Here is a 22,703-nt window from a genome sequence, read left to right on the forward strand (position 1 = left end):
CAGCGCAATAGAAATTCTCACCTCTGTCGACAGGCCACGTGTGCGGCTAGGATCGCCGGTGAAATCTGTGCCGGTTAGTGTGTGAGGAGAATTGCCTCTCAGTGAGTCAAGCGGAGTAGCGGGAAATCCCCCTGAGCCAAAGCCTAACCTCCTCTGTTAATCCCGGAGGGGCCGTGAGAGAGATCGGGAACCGTGAATAGGCAGATTGAAGATGGCGCCTCCACTAAGGTGAGTGGGGGCAATGATCCAACGGTCCTCTCCGGTCTCAGAAAACAGTAAGGTGGATTCCTTAGTGGCGGTAGTCCTGTCTGCAGTGGATCGTAAGGCAGCGGGAGTAATATGGGGGCCTCCGGTGAGATGTGATGTGCGGCTCAATGAGGCTGTTATGGCGCCAGTTTAAATATGCGTTAGGCTAGTCGGGCTGTTTTCACAGGCCACCCGCAGCAAATCAGGTCGGCAAAGTTGGTGACCCTATAGATAGTCAATCTCTAGAGTTGGTATTGGTCACTTAAAGTTATATCCTGATCATGTTATATATGCTAAGAGAGTAAGCAGATACGGAGCTCAGTTATTCTGCTGCCATGTTCCTGCACGGCTTGGCTCCGCCCCCAAAGGGGAGACATTTTTAATGTAAACTGTTCCATTTTAATTACATTTTTCTTAATGTGCTACATTTTTTTTATTTTTTTATTATTTATTTGTTTTTTAAGAAACTTTGGTCATGCAGTTTGCTCTGTACATGTTGGGTAAGAATTGCTTCCATAATCAATTTTGAAAGGAACCATGTGCTCCTCTAGGCAGCACATTTTAGTGTGTTGAGGACTTTCTCTGGCACCCTCTTACTTAATAGAGTAGGGGCCTGATGATCTAAAGCTCTCTGCTATAGCAAGATTATCTAAAAAGTCTCATTTGTACTGTGAGGTCCTTTTTAAATAGTGTTAAAATGTCAACTTTTAGTTGTTTATCTACCTAAGATGAATTCTGGATCATGCATTGCAATATAATGCTCAACCCCCCCCCCCCCCCCCCCCCCCAAAGATTTTGTGAGATTTCTCAATGCCGGCAAGATTTTTTTTTTTTTTTTTTTTTCAGGCCCTAAATAAGAAAATCCAGTCTGTCCGTCCCCCAGACAGACAGGCACAGATTTCAAACATACCTCTCTGTTTTTACTTTAAACTGTTCATAATAATCTGTACTTGTCTGTCTCGCATATCTATGCCTCCAGTAACTGCCCCATCATACACAAGCAATCAAGAAGTTAAAGGGACAGTCAACACCAGAATGTTTGTTGTTTTAAAAGATAGATAATCCCTTAATTACCCATTCCCCAGTTTTGCATAACACAATTATAATACACGTTTTACCTCTATAATTACCTTGATTCTAAACCTCTGCAGACTGCACCCTTATTTCAGTTCTTTTGACAGACTTGCATTTTAGCCAATCAGTGCTCACTCCTCTGTAAATTCACGTGCATGAGCTCAATGTTATCTATATAAAACACATGAATTAACGCCCTCTAGAAGTGAAAAACTGTCAAAATGCATGTAGATTAGAGGCGGCCTTCAAGGTCTAAGAATTTAGCATATGAACCTCCTAGGTTTAGCTTTCAACTAAGAATACCAAGAGAACAAAGCAAAATTGGTAATTAAAGTAAATTGGAAAGTTGTTTAAAATTACATGCCCTATCTGAATCATGAGTTTATTTGGACTCGACTGTCCCTTTTTTAATACAAGTGTATTTTTTAATAAAAAATGTTCACACTATTTTTTTTTTATTTTTTTTAAAGAAAACGCAGAACAGTGATCCTCGAGCTTCTGGTTGTACTTTACTATCACTTGTTGGAAGCATTTTTGCAGGCGTGGAAACCTTGGGAAAGGAGCTGTTTTTATATTTTGGAATGAAGGCATTAAGGTAAAGCATTGTGTAATGAAATGTTTGTATTGTCGATGCTCCTGTTAACTGTGGCAGGAAAATATCCAATGCTAAATCAGAGTAAGCTGGAGATTCTCACATAGAAAAACTGGTAATGGTGTGATACATTAGCTTTGTAACTCGGTAAACTAATGAAATTAATGCTCTATTATAATAGCAATGATAGGCAAAGAATTGCAAATAGAAAATGCTCTATGTGTTCGTTGAATGCAAGCAATGTGCAAAGGGGTAAACACATAGTCGGCTCTCAAGCAGCAATTTGTTTCTGGGAGCTAGCTGAACATTCCTAATGAGCCCATGATAAGAGGTATTTCTAAATAACCACCAATCACCAACTAGGTCCCAATAGTGTATTGCTGCTCTTGAGACTACCTAGGCATGCACCTAGGCATGCTTTTAAAAAAAATTATTAAAAAAAAAAAAAGTAGAAGCCAGTTGAAAGTGTTTTAAAATTACGTTCTTTTCCAAACAGTTTAATATTGACTTTCATGTCCCTTTTTTAAATTTTAAATGATTTTTTTTTTTATGTTTATTTTTGAGGTTAACCTTTTCCTGACGTTAGGACGTTCCATGCCGTCTTAACTGCGCTGGGCTTTAGTGCTGTTAGGACGGCATGGAACGTACTAGCTGTTTGGCTGTACTGAAGCAGATAGCGCTTCCAGAATGGGATGGGGACATGGTGGGCGTGCCTAGCGATGTAGGCTCACCCCCCCACGATTGTGAGATTTCAATTTGTTTACCTTGGAACGTTCCGATATAGACAAATCAAATCTGTCACAAAAGGGTTAAAACACAAATTGACAAACAAAGAATAGTCCGTTACTTACCATATTAATGTCCTTACGCTAACAACAATTCTGCCACTATGCGATGCCTCTGAAGATGTAGATACATAAAGAGAAAGATGCCCAAATTGTCATTCAGGAGTGAGATGAGTAAGGACATAACAGTAGAATTATAAACATCGGCAACATGACATGAAGTAACGGAAAGGAAACCACACCACTCTGGGAAGTCCACCACTTGATCTCACACACATGACCAGGTCTACTCGGCACTCATCCGTTAAGAAAAAATAGCTTCTCAACCAAAAAATAAAACATAATCATTAAAATTGCTGTCCCACAAATTTCTGCATATATAGACCTTCCTAAGGCCAAAAAGACCTGGTACTCCATGAGTCTTATGTAGTAGATTATCTCTACAAATTGTGACCTTTTGGGTATTAAAGGTACAGTCAACACCAGAATGTTTGTTGTTTTTAGATAGATAATCCCTTAATTACCCATTCCCCAGTTTTGCATAGCCAACACAGTTGTAGTAATACACGTTTTTACCTCTGTGATTACCTTGTATCTAAGCCTCTGCAGACTGCCCCCTTATTTCAGTTCTTTTGACAGACTTGCATTTTAGCCAATCAGTGCTCAATCCTTGATAAATTCACGTGCATGAGCTCAATGTTCTCTATATGAAACACATGAACTAATGCCCTCTAGTGGTGAAAAACTGTCAAATAGAGAGGTGACCTTCCTGGTCTTAGAAATTAGCATATGAACCTCCTAGGTTTAGCTTTCAACTAAGAATACCAAGAGAACAAAGCAAAATTGGGGATAAAAGTAAATTGGAAAGTTGTTTAAAATTACATGCCTTATTTGAAACATGAAAGTTTTTTTGGGACTTGACTGTCCCTTTAATGTATTTCCCCAGTTATGCACAGTGCCAGTTTTACTACCATAAAGACATATATACATAGATATCTAGTGGGCTTCAAGAACCCCTTGAGATCTTGGTGGATCTTTATGCTGTAATAAAATAGGGGTAAATTAAGACGCATTAAAATCAGAATAATGTTGTTTGTATGTTCTTACATCTGACCAAAGAATACCAAAATAATAAATCAAATTAGATAATAGAAGTAAATTGGAATGTTGTCTAAATTTTGTATTCTCTATCTCGCTGGTTTTCAAGCCTGTCCTCAGACCTCCCTAACAGGCCACATTTTGAGGATATCTGAACTAGAGCACAGGTGAAACAATCAGCTGATTAGTAAACATGGTTATTAACCTGCTCTCATTCAAGGTAATCCTGAAAACCTGTACTGTTGGGAAGGCCTGAGGAAAGGTTTGAAAACCAGTGCTCTATCTGAATCATGAAAGAAAAATGTTTGGGTTTCGTGTCCCTTTAAGGGCTCTAGAACAGACTGTGTGGCCAGTAAAAACCCTTCTGGTCGTGTGGGTGATAATCTGAATGTTACAAGGGTATCTCACCCCCTTAAAAATTTGGTGTCTACAGTTGCAGATGCTCTATTGGTGATCACCTTCTAGCTGGGATATTTGACTCTCATGTCTTTAGCTTTTACATTGGGTAGATCTGGGCCCCAAGGCAGAACATAGTTCGATCTGCAATCTCATCACAGAAACTGCAGCCTGCCCGCAGAAAGAACGGGCAGGTCTGTTGTCCAGAGAATTTTCTTCAACCTGATTTTTTTTTTTTCTGATTGGCCAGCGCAGTGATTTCAAATTGAGAACCGGCACGCAAACATTTTTAGTGCAGTACTTTGCAATTATTGGCTGCTCCTGAAATTGATACATAGATGTGGGTGAAGAGACCAGGGTGATATTGATATGCACGGGGGGGGGGGGGGTATGCATGAAGAGACCAGGGTGATATTGATATGCACAGGGGGGGGGGTATGCATGAAGAGACCAGGGTGATATTGATATGCGACGGGGGGGTATGCATGAAGAGACCAGGTTGATATTGATAAGCACGGGGGGGGGGGGTGGGTGAAGAGACCAGGGTGATATTGATATGCACGGGGGGGGGTATGCATGAAGAGACCAGGGTGATATTGATATGGACGGGGGGGTAAGCATGAAGAGACCAGGGTGATATTGATATGCACGGGGGGGGTGGTATGCATGAAGAGACCAGGGTGATATTGATATGCGGGGTATGCATGAAGAGACCAGGGTGATATTGATAAGCACGGGGGGGGGGGTGAAGAGACCAGGGTGATATTGATATGCACGGGGGGGGGATGCATGAAGAGACCAGGTTGATATTGATAAGCACGGGGGGGGGGGTTGGTGAAGAGACCAGGGTGATATTGATATGCGGGGTATGCATGAAGAGACCAGGGTGATATTGATATGCACGGGGGGTTGGGGATGCATGAAGAGACCAGGGTGATATTGATATGCACGGGGTGGGGTGGGGTGGGTATGCATGAAGAGACCAGGGTGATATTGATATGCACGGGGTGGGGTGGGGTGGGTATGCATGAAGAGACCAGGGTGATATTGATATGCACGGGGGGGGGTATGCATGAAGAGACCAGGGTGATATTGATATGCGGGGTATGCATGAAGAGGCCAGGTTGATATTGATATGCACGGGTGGGGTGGGTATGCATGAAGAGACCAGGGTGATATTGATATGCACGGGGGGGGGTATGCATGAAGAGACCAGGGTGATATTGATATGCGGGGTATGCATGAAGAGGCCAGGTTGATATTGATAAGCACGGGGGGGGGGGGTTTGGTGAAGAGACCAGGGTGATATTGATATGCGGGGTATGCATGAAGAGACCAGGGTGATATTGATATGCACGGGGGGGGTATGCATGAAGAGACCAGGGTGATATTGATATGCGGGGTATGCATGAAGAGACCAGGGTGATATTGATATGCACGGGGGGGGGGTATGCATGAAGAGACCAGGGTGATATTGATATGCACGGGGTGGGGTGGGGTGGGTATGCATGAAGAGACCAGGGTGATATTGATATGCACGGGGGGGGGTATGCATGAAGAGACCAGGGTGATATTGATATGCGGGGTATGCATGAAGAGGCCAGGTTGATATTGATATTTACGGGTGGGGTGGGTATGCATGAAGAGACCAGGGTGATATTGATATGCACGGGGGGGGGGGGGTATGCATGAAGAGACCAGGGTGATATTGATATGCGGGGTATGCATGAAGAGGCCAGGTTGATATTGATAAGCACGGGGGGGGGGTTTGGTGAAGAGACCAGGGTGATATTGATATGCGGGGTATGCATGAAGAGACCAGGGTGATATTGATATGCACGGGGGGGGGGTATGCATGAAGAGACCAGGGTGATATTGATATGCACGGGGGGGGGGGTATGCATGAAGAGACCAGGGTGATATTGATATGCACGGGGGGGGGTATGCATGAAGAGACCAGGGTGATATTGATATGCACGGGGGGGGGGGGGTTATGCATGAAGAGACCAGGGTGATATTGATATGCACGGGGGGGGTATGCATGTAGAGACCAGGGTGATATTGATATGCACGGGGGGGGGGTATGCATGAAGAGCCCAGGGTGATATTGATATGCACGGGGGGGGGGGGGGTATGCATGAAGAGACCAGGGTGGGGGGTATGCATGAAGAGACCAGGGTGATATTGATATGCACGGGGGGGGGTATGCATGAAGAGACCAGGGTGATATTGATATGCACGGGGGGGGGGGTTATGCATGAAGAGACCAGGGTGATATTAATATGCAGGTGGGGGGGTATATCACCCTGGTCTCTTCATGTATCCCCCCCCCCCCCCCCCCCCCCCCGTGCATATCAATATCACCCTGGTCTCTTCATGCACCCCAAGGCAGAACATACAGTGATCTGAGATGTCATTGCAGAAAACACAGCATGTCTGCAGAAAGAACAGGACACGTGCAGGAACTGTCAGCGATTTAACTTGTATGTTTTCCTTATCACAGTGCATCCAGAGCAAAGTACTGTTTGAAGTGAACAGTCAAATATGCATTAGAGCTGCAAAGTAGCAGTGCATTTATTGTTTGCTAGCTCAAACTCACCCCTTAGCCTTTCCCAGTTTGCAAAGATGCTTTTTTTTGATTGTAAGATGTTCTTATGAGCAATGCACTTTTTTATTACTACATTTCTGTTAGACCAAAAACAAAGGAAATAGATGTATTCAAGAGACATTTTATCATTTCTTTGTTTTGTCTGCAGCTAATTTGCAATCCAATTTTCAACTATTGCACTATATTATAAAACTTAAAAAATTGCTTTATCCTCCAGTTAACCAACAAATTGCAATTGAACTGGTGCTTTAGTGTAACTGCCTAATTTAAAATTACATTTTATTTAAAATTATGATCTGCATAAAATGTTTCGCTAAAAAATCTCATTGCAGAAAGTGAAAAAAAGTTCTGCCTCTGGGCCTGTTATGACACGAGTTGCGTTGTTGCGCCAAAAACATTTTTTAACTTCCTTTTGCGTTGTGCATCATTCTTGGTGCCAAAACATTTAGTTTATTTTTCACCCCACTTCCTATATGCCTCTTGCCTTCTATATGCTTAGAGGGCTATGCTGTTTGCATTTTTTCCCATTCCTGAAACTGCCATATAAGGAAATTGTAAATTTTGCTTTAATGTTGTTTTTTCTTTTATTTTTGCAAGATGTCTCAATCTGATCCTGTCTCAGAAGCAACTGTTGGAACCCTGCTGCCTGATCACAGTTCTTCCAAAGCTAAGTGTATCTGTTGTAAGTTAGCTGAGATTATATCTCCAGCTGTAGTATGTAAGCTTTTGCATGCAGAAAACGTTTCCATCAGTACTAGTACAGTTTTTGTTGTTCCTTCAACATCTGTTGATATGAAAAATTATATTGCTGATGTGATACAGAAGGCTTTGTCCGCTATTCCGCCTTCTAATAAACGTAAAAGGTCTTTTAAAACTTCTCATAAAATTGATTAAATTTCTAATGACCGACAACATACGGAAATTATCCTCCTCTGATGAGGATCTTTTCAAGATTGAGTGAGTATATTCATTCCTTGTTAAAAGAAGTGTTGGTTACTTTGGATATTGAGGAGTCTAGTCGTCTTGATATCAGATTTTGTTTATAAACCTCCTGTGCTTACTCCTGAGGTTTTTCCAGTTCCTGATGCTATTTCTGATGTGATTGCTAAGGAATGGATTAAGCCTGGTACTTCTTTCATTCCTTCTTCTAGGTTTAAAAGGTTGTACCCTTTGCCAGCGGCTAGATTTAGAGTTTTGGGAAAAATCCCCAAAGTTGATGGGGCTATTTCTACTCTTGCCAAACGTACTAGTATTCCTATGGAAGACAGTACTTCTTTTAAAGATCCTATAGATAGGAAACTTGAATCTTATCTAAGGAAAGCTTATTTATATTCTGTCTATCTTCTCAGGCCTGCTATTTCTATGGCTGATGTTGCGGCTGCTTCAACCCTTTGGTTGGATAACCTAGCGCAACAGGAAACAGATCCCGATTAGTCTAGCATTGTTAGTTTGCTTCAACATGCTAATCCATTTTATCTGTGATGCCATTTTTTGATATCATCAAAATTGATGTTAAATGTATGTCTAGCTATTTTAGCTAGAAGAGCTTTATGGCTCAAATTGGAATGCTTACATGGTATCTAAGTCTAGATTACTATTTCTTTCTTTCCATGGTAACAATTTATTTTGTTCTCAGTTTATCAGTTATTTCAACTATCACTGGTGGGAAGGGAGGTTTTTTGCCTCAGGATAAAAGATCTAAGGGTAAATCTAAAGCTTCTAATCATTTTCGTCCTTTTTCAACAGAATAAGGAACAGAAAACCAATTATTCCCCTAAAGACTCTGGTTCCAATTGGAAACCTTCTTAAAGTTGGAATAAATCCAAGCCTTTTAAGAAACCAAAGCCAGCCCCCAAGTCTGCATGAAGGTGCGGCCCTCGATCCAGTTCAGCTGGTGGGGGGCAGCTTGAAATTATTCTAAGACATTTGGGCAGATTCTGTTCAAAATCAGTGGATTCAGAGTATAGTCTCTCAAGGGTATCGAATAGGATTCAGAGTAAGACCTCCTGTGAGAAGATTTTTTTTTTTTTTTTCTCTCTCACGTTCCAGCAAATCCGGTGAAGGCTCAGGCTTTTCTGAAGTGTGTTTCAGATCTAGAGCTTTCAGGTGTAATCATACCAGTTCTGTTTCAGGAACAGGGTCTGTTTTTTTTTTTTTTTTTTTGTTTTTTTTTCTTTTTCAAATCTATTCATTGTCCCAAAGTGTCAGGGTTTTTCCCTGTTGTGTTTGCCATGTGCTGCTGGCAGCCATTTTACTCACCTCTCTTCCTGACTATGGTGCATTGTGGGGGATGCTGCTTACTTCCTTTTATGTACCACAATTAAGAGCCTAATGTTGGCTTGAAACGTTGTATACTTGGACCCAGAATAAGATAATAAAGGTCTTTTAATGAAGTTGGTGGCTGGAGTTTTTTGAAATTTTTTGAAATTTGTGGATTCTACAGAGACCTGGCAAGTCTGTTACTCCGTGCCCCACAAAAGAAGATAAGGTGTGCTGTTTTCCATCACTTTGAAATTACTACCTGTCCAGGGATCCTCAGGCCGAGCTAGTGGATGCTTTAGCAGTTCCTTGGTTTTACCAACCTGCTTATATCTTTCCGCCTCTAGTAGTTCTTCCAAGAGTGATCTCCATGATCGTTATGGAACATCCGTATGTGTTTCTGAGAGCACCATCGTGGCCTCACAGGTTTTGGTATGCCCATCTTGTTCGGATGTCCAGTTGCCAGCCTTGGCCTCTTCCTCTAAGACCAGACCTTCTGTCTCAAGGGCCTTTTCTCAAACATTGGTGTGTCCGGTCCGCGGCGTCATCCTTACTTGTGGGATATTCTCTTCCCCAACAGGAAATGGCAAAGAGTCCCAGCAAAGCTGGCCATATAGTCCCTCCTAGGCTCCGCCCACCCCAGTCATTCTCTTTGCCGTTGCACAGGCAACATCTCCACGGAGATGGTTAAGCCATTTTCTTAGTCAAACAAACAGAATAAAGGGCTTATTATGGGCTAAAAAACTGGTAGACATTTTTATGGGCTAAATCGATTGCTTTATTTGGGCATTTTATTCATATTTATGCTGACAATTTGCATTTATAAACTTGGGGAACGTTTATTAAACGGCAGGCACTGTGTTAGACACCTTTTCCAGTCAGGGGGCCTTCCTAGTTATAGACTGAGCCTCATTTTCGCGCCATTACTGCGCAGTTGTTTTTTGAGAGCAGGGCATGCAGATGCATGTGTGAGGATCTAAAAATTGCTGGAAAAGCTTCTAGAAGGCGTCAATTGGTATCGTATTCCCCTCTGGGCTTGGTTGGGTCTCAGCAAAGACTATAGCTGGGACTGTATAGGGGTTAAATTTATAAACGGCTCCGGTTACGTTATTTTAAGGGTTAAAGCTCTGAAATTTGGTGTGCAATACTATTAATGCTTTAAGACACTGTGGTGAAATTTTGGTAATTTTTGAACAATTCATTCATACTTTTTCACATATTCAGTAATAAAGTGTTTTCTGTTTAAAATTTAAAGAGACAGTAACGGTTTTGTTTTAAAAGTTTTTTGTGCTTTGTTGACAAGTTTAAGCCTGTTTAACATGTCTGTACCTTCAGATAAGCTATGTTCTATATGTATGAAAGCCAATGTGTCTCCCCATTTAAATTTATGTGATAATTGTGCCATAGCGTCCAAACAAAGTAAGGACAGTACTGCCACAGATAATGAAATTGCCCAAGATGATTCCTCAGATGAGGGGAGTAAACATGATACTACATCATCTCCTACTGTGTCTACACCAGTTTTGCCCACGCAGGAGGCCCCTAGTACATCTAGTGCGCCAATGCTTATTACCATGCAACAATTAACGGCTGTAATGGATAACTCCATAGCAAATATTTTTTTCATGTAATTAGCAAGAGTCCATGAGCTAGTGACGTATGGGATATACATTCCTACCAGGAGGGGCAAAGTTTCCCAAACCTCAAAATGCCTATAAATACACCCCTCACCACACCCACAATTCAGTTTTACAAACTTTGCCTCCGATGGAGGTGGTGAAGTAAGTTTGTGCTAGATTCTACGTTGATATGCGCTCCGCAGCAAGTTGGAGCCCGGTTTTCCTCTCAGCGTGCAGTGAATGTCAGAGGGATGTGAGGAGAGTATTGCCTATTTGAATGCAGTGATCTCCTTCTACGGGGTCTATTTCATAGGTTCTCTGTTATCGGTCGTAGAAATTCATCTCTTACCTCCCTTTTCAGATCGACGATATACTCTTATATATACCATTACCTCTGCTGATTCTCGTTTCAGTACTGGTTTGGCTTTCTACAAACATGTAGATGAGTGTCCTGGGGTAAGTAAATCTTATTTTCTGTGACACTCTAAGCTATGGTTGGGCACTTAGTTTATAAAGTTCTAAATATATGTATTCAAACATTTATTTGCCTTGACTCAGAATGTTCAACATTCCTTATTTTTCAGATAGTCAGTTTCATATTTGGGATAATGCACTTGAATTAATCATTTTTTTCTTACCTTCAATTTGACTCTTTTTTCCCTGTGGGCTGTTAGGCTCGCGGGGGCAGAAAATGCTTCATTTTATTGCGTCATTCTTGGCGCGGACTTTTTTGGCACAAAAAATTCTTTTCCGTTTCCGGCGTCATACGTGTCGCCGGAAGTTGCGTCATTTTTTGACGTTATTTTGCGCCAAAAATGTCGGCGTTCCGACATGGCGCTAAAAATATGGGCGTCGCTTTTGTCTCCACATTATTTCAGTCTCATTTTTTTCATTGCTTCTGGTTGCTAGAAGCTTGTTCTTTGGCATTTTTTTCCCATTCCTGAAACTGTCATTTAAGGAATTTGATCAATTTTGCTTTATATGTTGTTTTTTCTCTTACATATTGCAAGATGTCTCACGTTGCATCTGAGTCAGAAGATACTACAGGAAAATCGCTGTCTAGTGCTGGATCTACCAAAGCTAAGTGTATCTGCTGTAAACTTTTGGTAGCTATTCCTCCGGCTGTTGTTTGTATTAATTGTCATGACAAACTTGTTAATGCAGATAGTATTTCCTTTAGTAAAGTACCATTGCCTGTTGCAGTTCCTTCAACATCTAAGGTGCAGAATGTTCCTGATAACATAAGAGATTTTGTTTCTGAATCCATAAAGAAGGCTATGTCTGTTATTTCTCCTTCTAGTAAACGTAAAAAATCTTTTAAAACTTCTCTCCCTACAGATGAATTTTTAAATGAACATCATCATTCTGATTCTGATGACTCTTCTGGTTCAGAGGATTCTGTCTCAGAGATTGATGCTGATAAATCTTCATATTTATTTAAAATGGAATTTATTCGTTCTTTACTTAAAGAAGTACTAATTGCTTTAGAAATAGAGGATTCTGGTCCTCTTGATACTAATTCTAAACGTTTAGATAAGGTATTTAAATCTCCTGTGGTTATTCCAGAAGTTTTTCCTGTTCCTAATGCTATTTCTGCAGTAATTTCCAAAGAATGGGATAAATTGGGTAATTCATTTACTCCTTCTAAACGTTTTAAGCAATTATATCCTGTGCCGTCTGACAGATTAGAATTTTGGGACAAAATCCCTAAAGTTGATGGGGCTATTTCTACCCTTGCTAAACGTACTACTATTCCTACGTCAGATGGTACTTCGTTTAAGGATCCTTTAGATAGGAAAATTGAATCCTTTCTAAGAAAAGCTTATCTGTGTTCAGGTAATCTTCTTAGACCTGCTATATCATTGGCTGATGTTGCTGCAGCTTCAACTTTTTGGTTGGAAACTTTAGCGCAACAAGTAACAGATCATGATTCTCATGATATTATTATTCTTCTTCAGCATGCTAATAATTTTATCTGTGATGCCATTTTTGATATTATCAGAGTTGATGTCAGGTTTATGTCTCTAGCTATTTTAGCTAGAAGAGCTTTATGGCTTAAGACTTGGAATGCTGATATGGCTTCTAAATCAACTCTACTTTCCATTTCTTTCCAGGGTAACAAATTATTTGGTTCTCAGTTGGATTCTATTATCTCAACTGTTACTGGTGGGAAAGGAACTTTTTTACCACAGGATAAAAAATCTAAGGGTAAAAACAGGGCTAATAATCGTTTTCGTTCCTTTCGTTTCAACAAAGAACAAAAGCCTAATCCTTCATCTTCAGGAGCAGTTTCAGTTTGGAAACCATCTCCGGTCTGGAATAAATCCAAGCCTGCTAGAAAGGCAAAGCCTGCTTCTAAGTCCACATGAAGGTGCGGCCCTCATTCCAGCTCAGCTGGTAGGGGGCAGGTTATGTTTTTTCAAAGAAATTTGGATCAATTCTGTTCACAATCTTTGGATTCAGAACATTGTTTCAGAAGGGTACAGAATTGGTTTCAAGATGAGACCTCCTGCAAAGAGATTTTTTCTTTCCCGTGTCCCAGTAAATCCAGTGAAAGCTCAAGCATTTCTGAATTGTGTTTCAGATCTAGAGTTGGCTGGAGTAATTATGCCAGTTCCAGTTCCGGAACAGGGGATGGGGTTTTATTCAAATCTCTTCATTGTACCAAAGAAGGAGAATTCTTCAGACCAGTTCTGGATCTAAAAATATTGAATCGTTATGTAAGGATACCAACGTTCAAGATGGTAACTGTAAGGACTATCTTGCCTTTTGTTCAGCAAGGGCATTATATGTCCACAATAGATTTACAGGATGCATATCTGCATATTCCGATTCATCCAGATCATTATCAGTTCCTGAGATTCTCTTTTCTGGACAAGCATTACCAGTTTGTGGCTCTGCCGTTTGGCCTAGCTACAGCTCCAAGAATTTTTACAAAGGTTCTCGGTGCCCTTCTGTCTGTAATCAGAGAACAGGGTATTGTGGTATTTCCTTATTTGGACGATATCTTGGTACTTGCTCAGTCTTTACATTTAGCAGAATCTCATACGAATCGACTTGTGTTGTTTCTTCAAGATCATGGTTGGAGGATCAATTTACCAAAAAGTTCATTGATTCCTCAGACAAGGGTAACTTTTCTGGGTTTCCAGATAGATTCAGTGTCCATGACTCTGTCTTTAACAGACAAGAGACGTCTAAAATTGATTTCAGCTTGTCGAAACCTTCAGTCACAATCATTCCCTTCGGTAGCCTTATGCATGGAAATTCTAGGTCTTATGACTGCTGCATCGGACGCAATCCCCTTTGCTCGTTTTCACATGCGACCTCTTCAGCTCTGTATGCTGAATCAATGGTGCAAGGATTACACAAAGATATCTCAATTAATATCTTTAAAACAGATTGTTCGACACTCTCTAACGTGGTGGACAGATCACCATCGTTTAATTCAGGGGGCTTCTTTTGTGCTTCCGACCTGGACTGTAATTTCAACAGATGCAAGTCTCACAGGTTGGGGAGCTGTGTGGGGATCTCTGACGGCACAAGGAGTTTGGGAATCTCAGGAGGTGAGATTACCGATCAATATTTTGGAACTCCGTGCAATTTTCAGAGCTCTTCAGTTTTGGCCTCTTCTGAAGAGAGAATTGTTCATTTGTTTTCAGACAGACAATGTCACAACTGTGGCATACATCAATCATCAAGGAGGGACTCACAGTCCTCTGGCTATGAAAGAAGTATCTCGAATTTTGGTTTGGGCGGAATCCAGCTCCTGTCTAATCTCTGCGGTTCATATCCCAGGTATAGACAATTGGGAAGCGGATTATCTCAGTCGCCAAACGTTGCATCCGGGCGAATGGTCTCTTCACCCAGAGGTATTTCTTCAGATTGTTCATATGTGGGAACTTCCAGAAATAGATCTGATGGCGTCTCATCTAAACAAGAAACTTCCCAGGTATCTGTCCAGATCCCGGGATCCTCAGGCGGAGGCAGTGGATGCATTATCACTTCCTTGGAAGTATCATCCTGCTTATATCTTTCCGCCTCTAGTTCTTCTTCCAAGAGTAATCTCCAAGATTCTGAAGGAATGCTCGTTTGTTCTGCTGGTAGCTCCGGCATGGCCTCACAGGTTTTGGTATGCGGATCTTGTCCGGATGGCCTCTTGCCAACCGTGGACTCTTCCGTTAAGACCAGACCTTCTGTCTCAAGGTCCTTTTTTCCATCAGGATCTGAAATCCTTAAATTTAAAGGTATGGAGATTGAACGCTTGATTCTTGGTCAAAGAGGTTTCTCTGACTCTGTGATTAATACTATGTTACAAGCTCGTAAATCTGTATCTAGAGAGATATATTATAGAGTCTGGAAGACTTATATTTCTTGGTGTCTTTCTCATCATTTTTCTTGGCATTCTTTTAGAATACCGAGAATTTTACAGTTTCTTCAGGATGGTTTAGATAAGGGTTTGTCCGCAAGTTCCTTGAAAGGTCAAATCTCTGCTCTTTCTGTTCTTTTTCACAGAAAGATTGCTATTCTTCCTGATATTCATTGTTTTGTACAAGCTTTGGTTCGTATAAAACCTGTCATTAAGTCAATTTCTCCTCCTTGGAGTTTGAATTTGGTTCTGGGAGCTCTTCAAGCTCCTCCGTTTGAACCTATGCATTCATTGGACATTAAATTACTTTCTTGGAAAGTTTTGTTCCTTTTGGCCATCTCTTCTGCCAGAAGAGTTTCTGAATTATCTGCTCTTTCTTGTGAGTCTCCTTTTCTGATTTTTCATCAGGATAAGGCGGTGTTGCGAACTTCTTTTGAATTTTTACCTAAAGTTGTGAATTCCAACAACATTAGTAGAGAAATTGTGGTTCCTTCATTATGTCCTAATCCTAAGAATTCTAAGGAGAAATCGTTGCATTCTTTGGATGTTGTTAGAGCTTTGAAATATTATGTTGAAGCTACTAAGTCTTTCCGAAAGACTTCTAGTCTGTTATTTTTTCCGGTGCTAGAAAAGGCCAGAAAGCTTCTGCCATTTCTTTGGCATCTTGGTTGAAATCTTTAATTCATCTTGCCTATGTTGAGTCGGGTAAAACTCCGCCTCAGAGGATTACAGCTCATTCTACTAGGTCAGTTTCTACTTCCTGGGCGTTTAGGAATGAAGCTTCGGTTGATCAGATTTGCAAAGCAGCAACTTGGTCCTCTTTGCATACTTTTACTAAATTCTACCATTTTGATGTATTTTCGTCTTCTGAAGCAGTTTTTGGTAGAAAAGTACTTCAGGCAGCGGTTTCAGTTTGAATCTTCTGCTTATGTTTTTCTTTAAACTTTATTTTGGGTGTGGATTATTTTCAGCAGGAATTGGCTGTCTTTATTTTATCCCTCCCTCTCTAGTGACTCTTGTGTGGAAAGATCCAGATCTTGGGTAATCATTATCCCATACGTCACTAGCTCATGGACTCTTGCTAATTACATGAAAGAAAACATAATTTATGTAAGAACTTACCTGATAAATTCATTTCTTTCATATTAGCAAGAGTCCATGAGACCCGCCCTTTTTTTGTGGTGGTTATGATTTTGTATAAAGCACAATTATTCCAATTCCTTATTTTATATGCTTTCGCACTTTTTTATCACCCCACTTCTTGGCTATTCGTTAAACTGAATTGTGGGTGTGGTGAGGGGTGTATTTATAGGCATTTTGAGGTTTGGGAAACTTTGCCCCTCCTGGTAGGAATGTATATCCCATACGTCACTAGCTCATGGACTCTTGCTAATATGAAAGAAATGAATTTATCAGGTAAGTTCTTACATAAATTATGTTTTTATCCAAAATGCCTACTTATCAGAGAAAGCGAGATTGCTCTGTTTTAAACACTGAAGAGCAGGAGGGCGCTGATGATAATTGTTCTGTCATACCCTCACACCAATCTGAAGGGGCCATGAGGGAGGTTTTGTCAGATGGAGAAATCTCAGATTCAGGAAAAATTTCTCAACAAGCTGAACCTGATGTTGTGACATTTAAATTTAAATTAGAACATCTCCGCACACTGCTTAAAGAGGTGTTATCTACTCTGGATGATTGTGACAACTTGGTCATTCCAGAGAAATTATGCAAGATGGACAAGTTCCTAGAGGTTCCGGTGCACCCCGACGCTTTTCCTATACCCAAGCGGGTGGCGGACATAGTGAATAAGGAGTGGGAAAAGCCCGGCATACCTTTTGTTCCCCCCCCTATATTTAAGAAATTATTTCCTATGGTCGACCCCAGAAAGGACTTATGGCAGACAGTCCCTAAGGTCGAGGGGGCAGTTTCTACTCTAAACAAACGCACTACTATTCCTATCGAAGATAGTTGTGCTTTCAAAGATCCTATGGATAAAAAATTGGAAGGTTTGCTTAAAAAGATTTTTGTACAGCAAGGTTACCTTCTACAACCAATTTCGTGCATTGTTCCTGTCACTACAGCAGCGTTGTTCTGGTTCGAGGAACTAGAAAAGTCGCTCAGTAGAGAGACTCCATATGAGGAGGTTATGGACAGAGTTCACGCACTTAAATTGGCTAACTCTTTTATTTTAGATGCCACTTTGCAATTAGCTAGATTAGCGGCGAAAAATTCAGGGTTTGCTATCGTGGCGCGCAGAGTGCTTTGGCTAAAGTCTTGGTCAGCGGATGTGTCATCCAAGACAAAATTGCTTAACATCCCTTTCAAAGGTAAAACTCTATTTGGACCAGAATTGAAAGAGATTTCAGACATCACTGGGGGAAAGGGCCACGCCCTTCCACAAGATAGGTCTTTCAAGGCTAAAAATAAGTCTAATTTTCGTTCCTTTCGCAATTTCAGGAACGGACCGGCCTCTAATTCTGCATCCTCTAAGCAAGAGGGTAATGCCTCACAACCCAAACCAGCCTGGAAACCGATGCAAGGCTGGAACAAGGGTAAGCAGGCCAAGAAGCCTGCCGCTGCTAACAAAACAGCATGAAGCGTAGCCCCCGATCCGGGACCGGATCTAGTGGGGGGCAGACTCTCTCTCTTTGCTCAGGCTTGGACGTTCCCTGGGCGCTAGAAATAGTTTCTCAAGGTTATCTCCTGGAATTCAAGGAACTACCCCCAAGGGGAAGGTTCCACATGTCTCACTTATCCTCAAACCAAATAAAGAGACAAGCATTCTTACATTGTGTAGAAGACCTGTTAAAGATGGGAGTGATACACCCAGTTCCAATAAAGGAACAAGGAATGGGATTTTATTCCAATCTGTTCGTAGTTCCCAAAAAAGAGGGAACTTTCAGACCAATTTTGGATTAGAAGATCCTAAACAAATTTCTCAGGGTACCATCGTTCAAGATGGAAACCATTCGAACGATTCTACCCACTATCCAGGAAAGTCAATTTATGACTACCGTGGATCTAAAGGATGCGTACCTACATATTCCTATCCACAAAGAACATCATCAGTTCCTAAGGTTCGCTTTTCTGGACAAGCATTACCAGTTTGTGGCCCTCCCATTCGGGTTAGCCACTGCTCCAAGGATTTTCACAAAGGTGCTAGGGTCCCTTCTAGCGGTTCTAAGACCGAGGGGCATTGCAGTAGTACCTTACTTGGACGACATTCTAATACAAGCGTCGTCCCTGTCAAAAGCAAAGGCTCATACAGACATCGTTCTAGCCTTTCTCAGATCACACGGATGGAAAGTGAACATAGAAAAAAGTTCTCTGTCTCCGTCGACAAGAGTTCCCTTCTTGGGAACAATAATAGATTCCTTAGAAATGAGGATTTTTCTGACAGAGGTCAGAAAATCAAAACTTCTAAGCTCTTGTCAAGTGCTTCATTCTGTTCCTCGTCCTTCCATAGCGCAGTGCATGGAAGTAGTAGGGTTGATGGTTGCAGCAATGGACATAGTTCCTTTTGCACAAATTCATCTAAGACCATTACAACTGTGCATGCTCAAACAGTGGAATGGGGACTATACAGACTTGTCTCCAATGATTCAAGTAGATCAGAAGACCAGAGATTCACTCCGTTGGTGGCTGACCCTGGACCATCTATCCCAGGGAATGAGCTTCCGCAGACCAGAGTGGGTCATTGTCACGACCGACGCCAGTCTAGTGGGCTGGGGCGCGGTCTGGGAATCCCTGAAAGCTCAGGGTCTATGGTCTCGGGAAGAGTCTCTTCTCCCGATAAACATTCTGGAACTGAGAGCGATATTCAATGCTCTCAGGGCTTGGCCTCAGCTAGCAAAGGCCAGATTCATAAGGTTCCAATCAGACAACATGACGACCGTTGCATATATCAATCATCAGGGGGGAACAAGGAGTTCCCTGGCGATGAAAGAAGTGACCAAAATAATTCAATGGGCGGAGGATCACTCCTGCCACCTGTCTGCGATCCACATCCCAGGTGTGGAAAACTGGGAGGCGGATTTTCTGAGTCGTCAGACATTCCATCCGGGGCAGTGGGAACTCCATCCGGAGATCTTTGCCCAAATAACTCAATTATGGGGCATTCCAGACATGGATCTGATGGCGTCTCGTCAGAACTTCAAGGTTCCTTGCTACGGGTTCAGATCCAGGGATCCCAAGGCGACTCTAGTAGATGCACTAGTAGCACCTTGGACCTTCAACCTAGCTTATGTATTTCCACCGTTTCCTCTCATTCCCAGGCTGGTAGCCAGGATCAATCAGGAGAGGGCCTCTGTGATCTTGATAGCTCCTGCGTGGCCACGCAGGACTTGGTATGCAGACCTGGTGAATATGTCATCGGCTCCACCATGGAAGCTACCTTTGAGACAGGACCTTCTTGTTCAGGGTCCATTCGAACATCCAAATCTGATCTCCCACCAGCTGACGGCTTGGAGATTGAACGCTTGATTCTATCGAAGCGTGGATTTTCAGATTCTGTGATAGATACTCTGGTTCAGGCCAGAAAACCGGTAACTAGAAAGATTTACCATAAAATATGGAAAAAATATATCTGTTGGTGTGAATCCAAAGGATTCCCATGGAATAAGATAAAAATTCCTAAGATTCTCTCCTTTCTACAAGAAGGTTTGGAGAAAGGATTATCTGCAAGTTCTCTAAAGGGACAGATCTCCGCTTTATCTGTTTTACTACACAAAAGACTGGCAGCTGTGCCAGATGTTCAAGCATTTGTTCAGGCTCTGGTTAGGATCAAGCCTGTTTACAGACCTTTGACTCCCCCCTGGAGTCTAAATCTAGTTCTTTCAGTTCTTCAAGGGGTTCCGTTTGAACCTTTACATTCCATAGATATTAAGTTACTATCTTGGAAAGTTTTGTTTTTGGTTGCAATTTCTTCTGCTAGAAGAGTTTCAGAGTTATCTGCTCTGCAGTGTTCTCCGCCCTATCTGGTGTTCCATGCAGATAAGGTGGTTTTGCGTACTAAGCCTGGTTTTCTTCCTAAGGTTGTTTCTAACAAAAATATTAACCAGGAGATAGTTGTACCTTCTTTGTGTCCGAATCCAGTTTCAAAGAAGGAACGTTTGTTACACAATTTGGACGTAGTCCGTGCTCTAAAATTCTATTTAGAGGCTACAAAAGATTTCAGACAAACATCTTCCTTGTTTGTTGTTTATTCTGGTAAAAGGAGAGGTCAAAAAGCGACTTCTACCTCTCTTTCCTTTTGGCTTAAAAGCATCATCCGATTGGCTTATGAGACTGCCGGACGGGAGCCTCCTGAAAGAATCACAGCTCACTCCACTAGGGCTGTGGCTTCCACATGGGCCTTTAAGAACGAGGCTTCTGTTGACCAGATATGTAAGGCAGCGACTTAGTCTTCACTGCACACTTTTGCCAAATTTTACAAATTTGATACTTTTGCTTCTTCGGAGGCTATTTTTGGGAGAAAGGTTTTGCAAGCTGTGGTGCCTTCCGTTTAGGTGACCTGATTTGCTCCCTCCCTTCATCCGTGTCCTAAAGCTTTGGTATTGGTTCCCACAAGTAAGGATGATGCCGTGGACCGGACACACCAATGTTGGAGAAAACAGAATTTATGCTTACCTGATAAATTACTTTCTCCAACGGTGTGTCCGGTCCACGGCCCGCCCTGGTTTTTTAATCAGGTCTGATGAATTATTTTCTCTAACTACAGTCACCACGGTACCATATGGTTTCTCCTATATATATTTCCTCCTGTCCGTCGGTCGAATGACTGGGGTGGGCGGAGCCTAGGAGGGACTATATGGCCAGCTTTGCTGGGACTCTTTGCCATTTCTTTTGCCATGTTGGGGAAGAGAATATCCCACAAGTAAGGATGACGCCGTGGACCGGACACACCGTTGGAGAAAGTAATTTATCAGGTAAGCATAAATTCTGTTTTTTTTCATCAGGATCTCAAATCGTTAAATTTGAAGTTATGGAAATTGAACTCTTAATGCTTAGTCATAGAGGTTGCTCTGACTCGGTGATTAATGCTATGCTACAGGCTCGTAAGTCTGTTTAAAGGAAGATTTATTATCTAGTTTGGAAGGCTTATATTTCATGATGTTCTCATAAATTCCCCTGGCATTCTTTTAGAATTCCTAAAATTTTACAGTTTCTTCAGGATGGTTTGGATAAAGGTTTGTCTGCAAGTTCCTTGAAGGGACAAATCTCTGCTCTTTCTGTTTTATTTCATAGAAAGATTGCTAAGCTTCCTGATATTCACTGTTTTTTGTTCAGGCTTTGGTTTGTATCAAGCCTGTTATTAAATCAATCTCTCCTCCTTGGAGTCTTAATTTTGGTTTTGAAGACTTTGCAGGATCCTCCTTTTGAGCCTATGCATTCTTTGGATATTAAACTACTTTAATTGTTTCTTTTGGCTATCTCTTCAGCTAGAAGAGTTTCGAATTGTCTGCTCTCTCTTGTGAGTCTCCTTTTCTGATTTTTCATCAGGATAAGGCTGTTTTGCGGACTTCGTTTAAATTTCTTCCTAAGGTTGTTAATATTCACAACATTAGTAGGGAAATTGTTGTTCCTTCCTTGTGTCCTAATCCCAAGAATACTCTTGAAAGATATTTGCATTCTTTGGATGTTGTAAGAGCTTTGAAATATTATGTTGAAGCTACTTAAGATTTCAGGAAGACTTCTATTCTATTTGTTGTCTTCTCTGGTTCTAGGAAAGGTTAGAAAGCTTCTGCCATTTCTTTTGGCATCTTGGTTAAAGCTTTTGATTCATAAGGCATATTTGGAGGCGGGACTGTCCCCGCCTCAGAGGATCACAGCTCATTCTACTAGATCAGTCTCCACTACTTGGGCTTTTAAGAATGAAGCTTCAGTTGATCAGATTTGCGAAGCAGCAACTCGGTCTTCTTTGCATACATTTACTAAATTTTACCATTTTGATGTATTTGCTTCTTCTGAAGCAGTCTTTGATAGAAAAGTTCTCCAGGCAGCTGTTTCAGTTTGATTCTTCTGCTTATTTTTTTTTTTTTTTTTTCTTAATTTATGAGAAACTTATTTTTTTGTGGATTTAATTTTTTCAGCGGAAAATGGCTGTTTTATCCCTCCCTCTCTACTGACTCTTCTGTGGACTTCCACGTCTTGGTTATTTCTATCCCATACGTCACTTGCTCATGGACTCTTGCCAATTACATGAAAGAAAACATAGTTTATGTAAGAACTTACCTAATAAATTCATTTCTTTCATATTGGCAAGAGTCCATGAGACCCACCCTTTTTATGGTGGTTATGATTTTTTTGTATAAAAGCACAATTATTTTTCCATTTCCTCTTGTATGCTTTTTGTAACTCCTTTTTCTATCACCCCACTACCCTGCTATTCGTTAAACTGAATTGGGTGTGGTTAGGGGTGTATTTATATGCATTTTGACGTTTGGGAAACTTTGCCCCTCCTGGTAGGATTGTATATCCCATATGTCACTAGCTCATGGACTCTTGCCAATTTGAAAGAAATGAATTTGTCAGGTTAGTTCTTACATAAATTTATGGTTTTGCTGGTGTATAGTGTTGCATGAGGGTTTCAGTGTGTCTCTAAGTGCTTGAAGAGCATGCTGGGATCAGTTTAAGAACTTCTATCACCTAGAGAAAC

At 41.3% G+C, this 22,703-nt stretch overlaps 1 protein-coding gene across 1 annotated transcript in view; it reads left to right on the top strand.

Moving 5' to 3' along the window:
• The window catches only part of NEIL3 (nei like DNA glycosylase 3), a 328,972-nt gene that overhangs the window by 22,176 nt on the left and 284,093 nt on the right, over positions 1–22,703 (top strand). The window contains exon 2 of the mRNA XM_053703856.1: positions 1,791–1,915. Coding sequence (XP_053559831.1) covers positions 1,791–1,915 — 125 coding nt within the window. The remainder of the gene's footprint in view (positions 1–1,790; positions 1,916–22,703) is intronic.

This window comes from Bombina bombina, chromosome 2, assembly GCF_027579735.1.
Source record: "Bombina bombina isolate aBomBom1 chromosome 2, aBomBom1.pri, whole genome shotgun sequence".
Taxonomy (NCBI): Eukaryota; Metazoa; Chordata; class Amphibia; order Anura; family Bombinatoridae; genus Bombina; species Bombina bombina.